Below are 14,526 nucleotides of genomic sequence, written 5' to 3'. Positions count from 1 at the left end.
AAACAAATGCTAGGTGATTTAGCATGTGGATCACCACCATACCCAGACAATTTGAGTATTAGCTTCCTGGGTCATGGGTGCCATTGTATCTCACCACTTTCATGAGAATGGTGGGGGGAAGAAGGGATGAGGAGGGCAAGTGTGTACCAGGTGGGAGCTAATGAAAACACTGATTTGAGTTTCTACATGTATTGCAAAATATCCTATTCTCTTCTGTCTTTTTTTTTTTACCAAAACCAGAAAAAAAAGGGGGGGAGGGCATTTCTAAACACTCTGAGACAGGTGTAAAACAAAAGAGTCAGAGTTAACAATCCCATCTAACACGCAACAACTTGGGCTGCTTTGGGAAGAGATATTCAGCACAGCTAAGATGAACTGCCCCCAAAAGCGAAGCAGAGGAGTTTCATTACACATCCCAAATAAGGGAAGGCCAAGAAAAATAAAATAAGGGGAAAAAAAGTAGCCAGTAATGGAATGGCTAATACATCTGCTATAGCACAAAGGGTGGCTAGGTGGCACCATAGGGCACAGAGCACAGAAGACTCATCTGCCCGAGTTTAAATTTGACTTTTGCTAGATGTGAACCCTTGGGCGAGTGTATCACTTCACCTTGTATGCCTCAGTTTCCTCCCCTGTAAAATGGACTGCAGAAGGAGACGGCAAACCAGTCCGGTATCTTTGCCAAGAAAGCCCCAAATAGGGCAGCTAATAACAGCAGCAGCAGCAGCATGATGATTTTGAGAAGTCAGGCAGGAAAATGTCAATCTGCAATGAGAAACACTACTTCCCAGCGCTCCTAGTTTCCTATTGAAGCTACATTCACTGGGGGGAGGTGGAGGGTGGGACACTTTTAAGTTTTTTCAGGGGACAGCTGCTTCCTCAAGGTATGAAACATGTAAGAAAAGGAGGCTAATGCATGCCACGTGACCTTGTGTAAAAGTCTTAGAAAAGACCTTGGTAGCTGTATAGACCAACTCTTCCCTTCAAGGCACAAAGCTCTCAATGGCATCACCAAGAAGAGGCTAGCCTCTACTCATTACCCACATTACATGGGGTCAGCTCATTACTCTCCTCGTAAGGCAGTCCACGGGACTGTTCCTAGAAGTCCTAGATAAAGACGAGACACTAAATTTGAGAGTTTCAAGGGTTCTAACTTTAGTTTTTCACAAATCAAGGTTTTAAAGCTAGAATTTTACCAAAATGTTTTCAAATTAATTCTAATTACCTATCTCGATTCAACCCAACTGTAAAATAAATTAATAAATGATTTAGAACAAGTATTCAGCTAAAAAAATTAAAAGAAAAATGCTACTTAAATATGGTATGTTTTAAGTATTCAAAACTTTCTGGATTTGGATTCTAAAACGTCTAAGATTCAATTTAATTCAATAATTTTATTAAGCACCCACTGAATGTTTGTCACAGAAGATGAAAAACAACACAGTCCTTGCTTCACTGAGCTTACAATCCACTAAGGAGACACAAATCATACATGGAGAAGCAAGGCACTAGGTAAAGTAGGAACAGAAGCCAAGTGCTCTAGAACTACGATAATAGTAGGTGTCAAACTCAAATAGAAATGGGGACCACTAATCTGGAGACCACAATCTCTGTGGGCTAAATAATGACTTAGTTTTCCAATGGAATATCATCTATGATGTATGTACTTTTACTTTGTTAAATATTTCCCAACTGCCTTTAAATCAGGTTCAGGCTCCACTCTGGAGTGTTGCCGTGAGTTGTGTGTTTGACACCTCGGCTTTAGAAGAATTTGGGGACAAGGAGAACACTTTCAACTGAGGAATATCAGAGCAAAGCTTCACAGGGTGGATGGCACCAGAGTTGGTACTCGAAGAGAAGGAACAACAGGTGGAAGACAAAGAAGGAGTGGGTTGGAAGAAATGAAGGAGAGCAGACAGGAATGCACAGAGGTACAAAGAAAATGCACCCTGGGTTCTGGGAATAGCTGCTAGTCCCGCTTACTTACAATGTAGGGCATGTAAAGGAAAAGTAAGAGGAAATAGGGCTAGGCAGGCAGGACAGAGCTAGAGGGTAGATGCCTTCAAAGCCAAGCAAGCTATCTCATGTGGTTTATGCTTTTGATAAATAACTACTCCTTGTCTCTTTGTGGGGCTGACAATGAATCCCTTCACTTTATGACTGAACACCTCAGAAGAATCAAAAACAGTAATCAGAAGGTGGTCACATTCCATACAAGGATCCTGAAGAAATATTGACACTAGCTCAATATGAGAAAGGAATATCATTATCCTCTAACATGTTTAACCTCCATGCTAAATGGCTCCATAGGAAATGGACAAGGTCCTGAGCAGTATTTGAAATAACCCAACAAATCATAGTCATTGGAAGTTTTAGACTGGCATTCAAACAAGTATTTACCAAGTGTGCAGACACTGTTTGACATATGAAAGAGAAAAAATTTAAATGTTCCTTGCCAGCAAAACATTACTTTTTAGAGTTGATGTGATTTGGTGTAATTTAGTACTATCATGTTCACAATAAAGATTCCAAATAGCTTTTCTCTATTACAACAAAAATAGAATTACTTGGTCATATTTCTTGCTAAGAAATCCTTCCTGCAGATCTCACCCATTCCTGGAAAATGGTTGATTCTCTGAAAAACAAGACATAAGGAGGCATTAGTATTTTCTTGGTTTATAATCATGTATTTGTTTACTTACATATCCTTCATAAAGAAGCTTTTAATATTTATGTGAGTCAAGAATTTTGTAAATACATGCAGGGCAGAAAGAAAAAAATGTCTTTTTTTCCAATCACATATAGAGAGTTTACACAAATGCTCAAGTTCTGGTTCTCTCTCTTGATTAAGTAACAGGATAAGGAGTATTAGATTTGTAGTCTAAGGAGTTCACTTCAAATCTTGATTAGGCTAATTACAACCCATTCTATCATTTTCTTTCTCTGGGTCTCTGTCTCCTTGTGGTTCACGAAATGGGACATTGAACTGGGTGATCCTGATGGCTCCTTCCACTCTCAAATACTACAATCCATGAGCCCAAATGATTGTTTTGGCCCATCCGATACTTCTGTGCTACTACAGACAGTCTTTAGAGAACCACAGGTGTTGAGAAAGTCAATTTTCTTACAGACCCAACAACGACTTGTCTCTACAGTCAACCATGAATTATCTATAGTAAGTAAGAACAGTTATTCAAAACATTGACACCTTGACCATAATTCATGTTTGGATTTTTGGTGTGTTTTTGTGCTTAATTTTCATCACAGCTATAATGTCCTGTAAACAAAATAATTACACCAAAATCTGAACAGAGGACTCAAGTGGATCTGAGAAAATTCCCAGTTTCCAAATTGTGATTCTCTGTTCAACAACTCTGCAAGACCTATCCCATCTGAACTATGATGGTGGCCTCATGCTTCGAGAGCACCCACTCTACATTCTTCCAGAAGCAGGTGGCTGGAAGAACATGATTATCTCTTTTTGAAGATAAGGCAAATAATTCTCAGGGAACAGAGAGGTGACCTGCCAAAGGTCTCACAGCTAGTACCTGACCAATTCAAAACCATCTCTGAGATAGAGACAACACTCAAGCCTAATATTTTTTATTTCTTCTCTCAAGCCTTCCTGAGAAGTCACAAAAAGTTTAGGTCTGAAACCAAGAGGGTCATGTGCAAAATAACAGGGAAAATAGTAAGAACCCAAAAGAGTGAATCATTCAACTGAGCAGAATCCACTAGTAATTATTTCAACACAGCAAGGTGCTCCAAAGAGGACTGTCAAGGCAGCACCGTCTAAAGGAATGAGGGTCAGACTTAGAATCAGAAAGAAATGGGATCAAATCTTGCCTCTGACACTAACAAGCTATGAGCTCATGAGAAAATTACTTTTCTCTCTAAGCCTCAATTTCTTTAATTATAAAATGGGGATAATGCCATCTTTAGTAACTTATAATGCTGTTCTGGAGATAATGAGATAAAATATGTAAAAGAAATTATAAACCTTGAAGTGCTACAGAAATGTCCCTTATTAATATTTTCACTAAGCCTTCTTTTAGGTCTCCCTCCAGTGACATGTTATAGTTAAGAGGTAACCTTACATTCCTGAAGAAAATCAAAGTTCTTATAAATTTTAAGTCAGAAGGCACATTAGAGGTCATATACTCTAACTTCCACGTTTTATAAATAAGGAATCTGAGATCCCCAGAAGGTAACTGACTTGCCCAGGGTCACATGAATAAACAAGGGTGTGTGTATATAAATGCATACACACATTTACATACATATTATACATACATATAATATATACATACACACCCAAATATACACAGAGACAGCTAGATGATTCCTCTAGCTTGATATCAAATTCAGATACAATTCCTTCATCATTCAATCAGCATTCATTTGGTGTTCACTGTGTGCAGAGCGCTGTGCTAAGTCCCAAGGGTAGAGGAGAGCAGGCCCTGCCCTCAGGAAGCTCCTGATGGAAAGCCATCCTCATCCCCACTTCTCACCTGATAGTTCTGTAGCTCCGCAATCTTCTCCTGCTGAACAGCAGCATCACACCATATAAGATTACTTGTCTCATCTTCATCTCGAGTTTTCACAAACCCCATCTCATCTATTACTACACGAACTGCAAATAACAAATAATGTAGCAAAAACATTTCACAAACAAAGATATCGTGAAAATATTCAATATGAATTCACTGAGTACCTGGCCTTTGCGCCACAATATTTAATTTGGAAAACATCCAGGGAAAACTGTACACTTTTAGTGTCAGAAGAGTGAGTAGCTGTGAGTACAATTTAATCAGTACGGGTGGTGGGAAATTAAAGCTCTTCCCCAGTGGCCCCCAAAACTCATCTGTTGAGACTTAACTCGTGTACCAAATCACGAAAGGGATAAATATTATACATCATCAGTGAGCACAACTGAGCCCAGATATACCACTTCTGTTAGGGGAATTGTACTTTTATGGCCTATCGCTGACCTTGGGCCAGCTCCAGAAGAGCCATGGTAAAAATAACCCTGCACTCTACTGTCTACTAGTCATCAATCCCTAGTCAGGATTATTTTTAGTCTTCAGCACCCCAGCAGCTGTGCTGAACTAGAACTTGTCAGTGATGAACAAGGGTCCCAATAGGAAGCCCCTGACCTGACATGAGTCTCTCTTAACCACTATCCTGGCCTGAATTCCCATGTATTAGGGGAAGCCTAATAATTAGGGGAAGTTCATTTGTGTATAAGTGACTAATCCCACCATCACACTTGCATTTCCCTGGATGTTCAAGTTGAGAATAATGGTAAAGCCCAATGAAAGATTTTGGTTTCACTTGAATTTTAAGTTTACATATTAACATAAACAGCAATTTAAAAAAAATTTAATTTTGCTGGTGTACTATACCTAATCAATAATTAGAAGGGAATCAATTTTCCTGATGAAATCTCAAGTGGTTTCCATTAGAACAGGTAAATTTCTAACATAATAAGAGATGGCAGACTACTTCCACCAATCTCTCCCTCATTATGATGCCTCAAAACAAAATTGTGAGGACAGTCGTGTAAAAAGAGGGTAGGGGGGCAGCTAGGTGGCACAGTGAATAGAGCACCGGCCCTGGAGTCAGGAGTACCTGAGTTCAAATCTGGCCTCAGACACTTAATACAAAAACTAGCCAGGTGACCTTGGGCAAGTCACTTAACCCCAATTGCCCTCCAAAAAGGCAAAAACAAAAACAAAAAGAGGGTAGGCTCCTGTACTCTTCACCAAGGCCTCTTACTTCACATGAGGATTTAAAACCAATGTTTCTTCCAAAAAAAAAAAAAAAGAAGTCAGTGTATTATAACTTCCTAATTACTAGCAATTTGAATCAAATCGCAACTTAACTGAAGTATGGAAATACACTGAAGTCTGAATTCAGATGACCACCATACAAAGCAAAGAACATCTTTCCGAACTATGGCTTCCAAATAAAAGGATCAGGATAGAATCAATGACTCCTCGGATTTCAGAGCTGGAAGGGATTTCAGATATTATCAAATTCAATCCTGTCATTTTACAGTTGAGAAAGCAGATGGCGCCAGGTTAAGTGGCTTGCCTAAGAGTCAGGGCTAAGAGTATATATTAGAGTTACAAAAATAATCACAAACTTTTACCCAATAACTTCACTGTTAATATATACCCTAAGGGTATCATTAAAAAGAGCTATCTGTGTGAAAACACTTAGAGCTGCATTAGCTATAACAGCAAAATCAAACAAACAACTGGAAACAAACCTGACATCCCAAAGAAGGGGACTGACCTGGCTGAAAATTCCCTACTCTCTCCATGTATACCACAATGAATCCCAGTTCTGCCTCCTTCTAGGTGTGAGGAGCCTGGGTTTGACTTAGACAGGTGGGCAGTCACGTAAGGCCACACAAAGCTTACCCACCAGCCAATCTAAAAGCTCTTTGCATTTTATACCACCTCAACCTAATCAAGGCAGGCAAAGACTTAAACTGAATCAAGAGTGAGTTGTTTGCCTATGGCTATGGAAAGGAAAATGAGAAATAAATAATCTTCAGTCTCCTTAACATATGAATAGCTGCCTCTTTCCTTCCTTTTTCCAATGAATAGCTGCCTCTTTCCTTCCTTTTTCCAATCTCTAAAATCACCCCAATGAACCATGATAACTGGTCCTGTTCATTAAGCAAAGAGACACAGGGACAGGTAACCCAGCGTTCCTCCCCTAGGAATCCAAGGACCTAGGGCCAGGTTCTGGGTTCAGTTTCACTGGCTCTCCCTAGTCCAAAGGGAATTAAGCCTTAAGCCTGAAACTTGAAAGGAAAGGAAATCATATGTACAAACACCATCTTTCCATCCCTTTGAAAATTCTCTCTCTCTCTCTCTCTCTCTCTGTCTCTCTTTCTCTCTCTGTCTCTCTCTCTTTCTCTCTCTCTCTCTGTCTCTCTGTCTCCCCAATCACATACCTCGACAAGTCTCTTTTAGCACAATGGTTCTCATTCATGCAGTGCTTCAAGGTTTACAAAGTATTTTTGACACACTGCCATAAACAACATTCTAATGTCCTTCTTAAAGCTCTTTTACTCTATGAAACAACTTTCAGATTGCAACTAGGACAGTCAGGAACTATTAGGGGACCTCAATTACAATTAACTTGGCCACTGGCTGCTGATTAAGTACAGATGAGTCACTGTTTCCTAGTAAATGGGAAGAGTATCTTAAAGATTAATGAAGTGTGCAGAGGGTGAGGGCAGACAAGGACCCTCTCTCCCCTTCCCCCTCTATCCCAGTTGTGGAATGAAAATTTGGGGGGAAAGGAGTGCTTTTGAATAAGTATAGTATTTGTAAAGAGTTTAGTGATCCCTTCTCCACCCAAGTCCTCTGATACACTCACTCATTATGCTGTGAAGGTGACCCTGGCTGGAAAGAATGGGCCCAGACTCTCGGTCTGGCCTTTGAAGACCAGCCTAGCTAAGTTTGGAGAGCCTCATCACTGAATTGGCTGCAAGGTGATAAATTTTTTGGCCACAGCAACTCCAAAAGACCACCTTGTAAGGCATGAAGAAGCTGCAATGCCTGTCCATGGGGAAAGTACCCACAGCAGTGAAATTAGACCCTTGGAGTATTGATGTCCTCTGATTCTTGGAAAAAATGAAAGGCATACATGCCAACCGTTCCTCCACAGGGCTCACTGATGATCCACTAAGAAGTATTTCACTTTAAAGTTACTAACTCTAAGAGGCAGTACAGTGTTCTGTTAGTGCAGGCATTCCTAACCTGGAATACCTGTATCCCCAGGGGGTTAAGGGAAACTTCTCAAGTAGGTACCAAAAATATTTAAGAAACAAGCATAGGTGGCTAATTAATTTTTTAATTTTATTTCTTACATGCATGGTAAATTTTAGAATTTTTTTCTGCTCTTTCATATCAAAGAGGGGAGTACTAAAGAGGGGGTACAGGAGGCTTACTAGAAGGGCTATGAAGAATGGCTAAAGTCCAGGGGCTGCCATCTATGTTCTACCTCTGTTCCTGACCAACCATGTAACCCAGGCAGGTTTCTAATTCTTTATCTGTCAAATGAGTAGGGTCATTTAAATAATTTCTCAGGTTCCTTTCCAATCCTAGATCCTAGGAGTTCTTCACTCTCTATTGTTCAAATACTCATTCAAAAAAGTTGGGATGTGACTTGAGAAGAATCTGGTGACCCCCGAAGTCCCCAAAACCTTGGAAGGAATAGAGCAAGCCCACCAGTACAAGACCTTGACTTTCAGGTTGCTGTTATCTGGCTGACAAGGCATTTTCATGTGTACATTTTCCATACTGTGGGATGTCCAGAAGAGCCTTTTGAGTAACTATTTTAAGCTCTATAAAACCCCTCCTTGGAGAGAAGTGCCTTGACCTGGGATTTCACTGCCATGGGACCTCCAGGCTCAGAATACTCTCTCTAACAATGCAGGTCAGCACCTTTTCTATAACTAGTCTCACAAGAGTTGCCTTGAGCACTGAAAAATTATGTGCCTTGGCCAGGGTTATCTGCTCAGTATATGGCAGGAGGAGGGACAAGTATTCAGATCAGAGGTCAGCTCTCTGTTATACAGCTGCCCTCATACAAAAGTTTTCTTAAAATAACTGACATTATCCATTCATTTTTCCATTTGGGTGGGGATGGGGTGGGGTCCAAGGTCTAGTTCCATAATCCATCAGCATAGGGAACTTCCAGAATTGACATTCCTTCCACCTATGCAGATGTAGCAACAGTAATTTACTTTTTTTTGGAGGGCAATTGGGGTTAAGTGACTTGCCCAAGGCCACACAGCTTGTTTTTGTGTTAAGTGTCTGAGACCGGATCCGAACCCAGGTCCTCCTGACTCCAGGGCTGGTGCTCTATTCACTGTGCCACCTAACTGCACCAATGTAACAGTAATTTAAAAACCTCAGTCAGTGGTATGGGGCTCTGATGGGTTAAATGATGTGCCCAGGGTCTCATAACCTGGTTGTTCCAGTGGCTACACTGAAATCGAAGTCTTCTTAACTCCAACATGATCCCTGCCATCCACTACGCAGTGAGAACTGCCACTTGTTTAATAACAAAACTAAATTTAAAATAATTCTAGTCCTAAGGGATATAAGAAATGCTCAAGCATGCCAGTTTCTCTTTGTTTCATAATTAGAAGCATATCTACAAAGCTTTAGAGCTACTACTTTGTACAGAAAGAAGAATTTTGCTAGGAAACACAAAATAACAGGGGCCACTTATTCCAAACTCAACAATAATGAAAGCTTCTAGCTTTACATCGATTGTCTAGTTGTTTATTGATGTCTTAAATACCACACAAAGCAGCAAATTTTAAAAGAGGGAATAAAAATACATTCTAGCAATAAGAGCTATTCCTTTTTCTTTCTAGTCTTCTTTAACCTTTACATCCCACACTGGCTAACTTAGTTCAGTTCAATGGCAATTACAAAAATCCTTTTAATCTACAATATATACCTACCAATTTCAAACTTTGTGCCAGAAACATTTGCTGTGATGGACCCATTTTTCTTCTTCTTTCTGACCTTCCTTTTAATTTTGCTTTCATAAGACAATTCTGTATCCAGACCTAGGTGAGAGGGCCCTTGGATGTCTATGAGAGAAAGAAAATAGCCCAAGGTCATTAAAACAGACCAAGTCATACACATGGCATTCCACAGGCATTCCTCAATTTCTTCTCTGACTCAAAAGTTCTGAGGGTGTTTCACCACAAGGGCCATACTTCATAATGGCTTCAATCAGAATACTTACCTCCTTCCTGAGGCAAGGATGGCATTATACCTCTGATGATCAAGAAACAGTGTGTGAATGTTGTCCCAAGCTCTTAAGAAAACAGTATGGTCTGCATCAGCCCAATTTAGATATGGTCTAAAATCACCAAAAGCTCCTATCATACCATCTCAGTGGAAAAAAAATCCTTTGACTCCAGAAAGCTTAAGTAATGGAAAAGGGAGGTACCTATAAGGAAAAAGAAGATAATCTCAAAATTCAGCAACTACAAAGCACACGTTGACAAACAAAAATGCTAAAAAGCTCTTTGACAATGCCAAAGCATTTTCTTCAATCGGAATCTGATTCTCTAGTCCCTTGTCACCTGGAGGGATGACATGAAGGTTCTAAAGCCAGGCTCTCAGACCCTGCACTAGCCATCCCAGGCCTCCATCCTTCACCCACTTCCAGACGAAAGGCCAGCTTCAAACAGAGTCATGCACTTCTGTTCACTGCCTACATCCCTTTTCCTCTTACCTGTCACAAAAGCCACCCACTTTCCTGGAATAGAATTACTAATCCTCCCTGCCAAAACCTTCTACCTTTCATTCTTTCAAGATCCTGGCAAAGGATCGTGTACACAAGGGGTAGGCAATAAATGCTAGAGGCTAACTGTTGACTGACCATGAAGTACCTCTGAAATCTCAGCTCATCTGGTAGACCTACCCAGAATGAACAGTAAATGGCCGCTGACCACCACTAACTCCATTTCCTTAATCACTCCAATTTCACCTCTCTGTGTTATATTTGTTTTATTTGGTTTGAGGTTTTTTGGTTTATTTTTAGGGGGGTAGAGGGGGTGGCACTCCAAACCTGTACTTATGAGAGGACATGAACAGTGAGACTTGTAGAATGGTCAAGCAAGGATGAGTTAAGCTCTTTAGCACCTGAGAGAGTACTATAAGGATTCCATCAGATGCCTTTCGGTCAAGTTCCTTCCCTTCTCTGGGCCTCAGTTTCCACATCTGTCAAATAGTCGATGGCCTGCTCTGTCCCTTAAAGTTCCAGAGCAATGATTCAATGATCCATTTCAATATTTGAGGGAACTCCTAAAGTGGAAATTCCTTCAGCCTATGTAGATGGACAGTCTTGGAGAGTTCCTTGGGGGCACTGAGAGGTTAAATGGCCTGCTCTTGGTCACACAGAATTTGTCACAGGTAGAACTTAAAAACACATCTTTCTGACTCCAAGCAAGGTCTGTACTTTATCCACTGGGCCCTGCTGTCTCTCAAGTACTCAATTTGTCCTTATATTTGCATGAGTTTTTATTTTACCTGTGTAGGTAGCTCCCTCTACTGAATGGAAGAAGGAAAGTATGGGGTCTTGGCTAATTCATAAACTTGATAATTAGATCACAGTCTCTTTAAGTCCTTCAAAAATTGATTGGGCTGAAACTGATAATACTGATATCTTGCCTAAGAATCTCAGTGTTCCATCCAGGTTTAGAGTTAAAGGTTAAACAGTAATTATTAAAGTCTACAGTATTAAGGTCCCTAGTATTATGTGGCAGAGGTCAGCACTTTTTCTGCACCTTAGACTTTACTGGCAACTCAGAGCTGCCTAGAGCATTGAGAAGTTACATGATTTGCTTGGTCACATAGCCAGAATGTCAGCAGCAGGATTTTAACTCTAGTCTTCCTGACTTTGAGGCCATCCCTCTATCTACCATACCACATTGATTAATGTGGCATAGCTAAAAAGATTTCAAAGATTCTCCCTCTCCTCAGGTTTTCCCACAACATCTTAGATCTGAATCCAGTCTTTGGTCCTATCATATACTACCTTATTATATTTATCTCAGTATGTATTATAGATCCCCCCCTCTCCACAGCCCGTCAGGTAGAACATAAGCTCATGAAGGCTGAGAATGCCTGTATAACATCCTTAGGTTACCCATCCCTAGCTAAGTGTTCCATCTGAATGCAACCCAAAAAACACAGGACAGCAACAGGGAAGCTAAGAAATGTTTGCAAACAACATCATGCATATAAAGAACGACACAAAAGATATTATAAGGCAGTCTATAACTAGAAAGGACTATCCATCCACTGAACAGTCACAGGAGAATAAGCAATGACAGATGGAGAGCCCAAGTGGTACGTATACACAAGATACTAAAAAAAATAGGAGAAATATTTCCAGCTGATCTTCACAAGGAGATACAGAAAAAAATGGACAAAAATAAAAGCCTCCTAAGATAAGAGATTGTGTAGGGGGCTGCTATCTGAGAAGATGAAGACCATCCACACGCAGCAAGGAAGTCAGGAATCCAAAGTATCACTAACAAGTTGGGCCATGTCCAGGGAAAGGTGATGGGTATGGTAAAGGGCCTTGAAACTATGTCATACAAGGATCAGTTGAAGGAACCGGAGACTTTCAGGGAGATTTGATATCAGTCTTCAAATATTTGAAGGGCTGTCATGTGAAAGACAAATTAGATTTATTATCCTTGGCTCCAGAGAGGCGAACTAAAACCAACAGGTGGAAGTCACAGGAAGGTGGCTTTTGGCTCAGTCTAAGGAAGCTATTCCTAACAGTTGGTCCCTTTCAAAAATGGAATCAAGTCTCATAAGGTAGCAAGCTCTTTGTCCCTGGAAAAGTTTAAGCAGAAGTTGGATGAGTACCTGCTGAGGATCCTATTAACAGTTCAGCTATCATACAGGGAGCTTGTGACAAAATGACCTTCACCATACCTCCCACCCCCGAGGTCCTAGGTGTCTGCTTTCAGCATGGATTTACTTTTTATTGGCGTTTCCTACTGTATTTCTCTCACTTCTCTTTCTCTATTAAAAAGCATCAGAAGAGATTTCCTAAAGACAATATTTCTGAACTAGCAAGAACTCCTTAAATGCTGAACCAAATTGTTGAATCTAATTAAAGGCTCTTGCTGCATTTTGAAAATGACAAATCATATCCACTACAATGCAGCATACTTAGTGATGACTGGATCAATATGTGTTGTTCATAGGATAATAGGATGTATAGCTGGAAGGGGACTTGGAGATCATCTGCCCCAATCCTCTCATTTTTCAGATGAGAAAACCGGGGTCCAAAGTACATGTGCAACTTGTCCAAGGTCATACAACCAACAAATTGCAAAGCTGGAATGGTAATGCTAATGAAAACGCAGCTCACTAAAACGTAACCTAACATTTCCAGCACTTTATCCCTGATGAGCTTCATTATTGAAGGCACTTAAGAGCTCCATTTGCTTTTGAGTGGGATTGTCTGAGGACACCATTATTTATTTATTTATTTTTGGGTATAGTTCTCCAGAAAACTTTACCATCAGATTAATAAAATATACTGAGAAAATGAACTGAAACCAGTTCTTACAAAAATTCATAATTCTGAAATCGATTAAAGCCAATGTTGAACACCACCTTCAAGCTATGCTACCTGCTCCGGGGAATAACAAATAAAAACCATTTCCTACTCTTAAGGAGCTTTCCATCATGATGCAACGCATATTGTAAAAATACATGAATGAGCTCAGATCCACCCTCCAACCAACGCAAACACAGAAATCTAATCTATGACAACCCTCCTCTAGTCAGCATCCATCCCAGTTCTAAAGCTTTATGATTTCTCAGGAATCCTAATAAATCAGTGGCACAGATAATCAAACAGGCAAATAATCTGAAAAATCAATTAGACTCTTCCTGGGAGAGTTTTGAGGACTTCATTAGAAATATGGGTGTGTCTGATGTCCTGGGCATTCACATCACTTCAAATTAAACCATAAGATCATACCAGAAAGGTAACTATGTTGGGGTCACTCCCCTCTGAAAATAGACCGATTTTTTTTAAAGCATTAGGCTAAACAACAAGTTTCCTTTTGCCAGCTTGCTAGCTCCCCCAGGAGAGATAACTGTTTTAATGGGAAAGTATTCCTAATCTACCAGCTCCAGCTCGGCAGCAGTAAACAAAGGTCCTGTTTATTGCAACAAAGTACTTAATTCAGTAAAAGTAGGTGACAATGTCAATTAAGTATTTGAAAGCGGTATTTGCTTATGTAATCCACAATGTGTTTATAATAACTCCAATCAACTAGACATTTAAGGCTGTTGTTTCAAGAGATGGCAAAAACAATAAGAAAAAGGCTTTATTTTGTATCACATTAAGGGGGGGAGGGAAGAAGGGAGGAGGAGAGTTATGGCCTAAAATCTAGGCAGGAATTCTGCATTGAATTCTTCTGCCATTTCACATCCTTCACATTTCTCTGATACAAGAAAGAACATTCAAATTCTAATTACTGCATTGAACATTTCCACGTATAAGTGCACAAATTTTCAAAAACTGAAAGCGACTGCTACATCTCTGATTTCTTTTCACTGAGTACTAGGCAAGCAAGACATCGGAGATGACAAAATCAAGCAGGTTCCAACAGAAGTGAGGAGACACCGGTCCCTTCAGCAACCCGGCCTTGGACCAAGACGGTGTTCCAGAATCCCAGTGCCCTCCATTGCAACAAAGTGGCTTTCTGCAAAGCTCAGTTTCTAGAACAAAGAGACAATATTTCCCTCTTCATCAGAAAATAGGCCAAGCAGGTAAAACTAGAAGAGAGGGATGTCCTCTAAAGAACTCTCACACCTTGTCCAGTTGGGGAAATTCTGTTTTGAAGAAATTCTATTTCTTATTTCAGTATTTTGAGTTAAGGTGGGAAATGGTGTGTGTGTGTGTGTGTGTGTGTGTGTGTGTGTGTGTGTGTGTGTGTGT

General features: G+C 40.2%; 1 protein-coding gene across 2 annotated transcripts in view; it reads right to left on the bottom strand.

Annotated features, from left to right (window-relative positions):
* The window catches only part of TTLL7 (tubulin tyrosine ligase like 7), a 189,728-nt gene that overhangs the window by 105,241 nt on the left and 69,961 nt on the right, over positions 1-14,526 (bottom strand). Inside the window, exons 2-5 of one of the 2 annotated variants that reach the window (XM_069094609.1) lie at positions 9,790-9,996; positions 9,500-9,631; positions 4,512-4,633; positions 2,568-2,635 (exon numbers count right to left, since the gene is read on the bottom strand). In XM_069094609.1, the coding sequence (XP_068950710.1) occupies positions 2,568-2,635; positions 4,512-4,633; positions 9,500-9,631; positions 9,790-9,814 (347 nt within the window). In that variant the 5' untranslated portion in view covers positions 9,815-9,996. Of the gene's footprint in view, positions 1-2,567; positions 2,636-4,511; positions 4,634-4,714; positions 4,925-9,499; positions 9,632-9,789; positions 9,997-14,526 lie in introns of those variants that run through there. The other variant, XM_069094610.1, reaches the window with a different exon arrangement.

The sequence above is a fragment of the Petaurus breviceps genome, unplaced genomic scaffold (genome assembly GCF_028583685.1).
Source record: "Petaurus breviceps papuanus isolate PSGF00001 unplaced genomic scaffold, PetGlider_PUasm1.0 220, whole genome shotgun sequence".
NCBI classification, from domain to species: Eukaryota; Metazoa; Chordata; class Mammalia; order Diprotodontia; family Petauridae; genus Petaurus; species Petaurus breviceps.
This window is presented reverse-complemented; position numbering and strand designations above follow the sequence as displayed.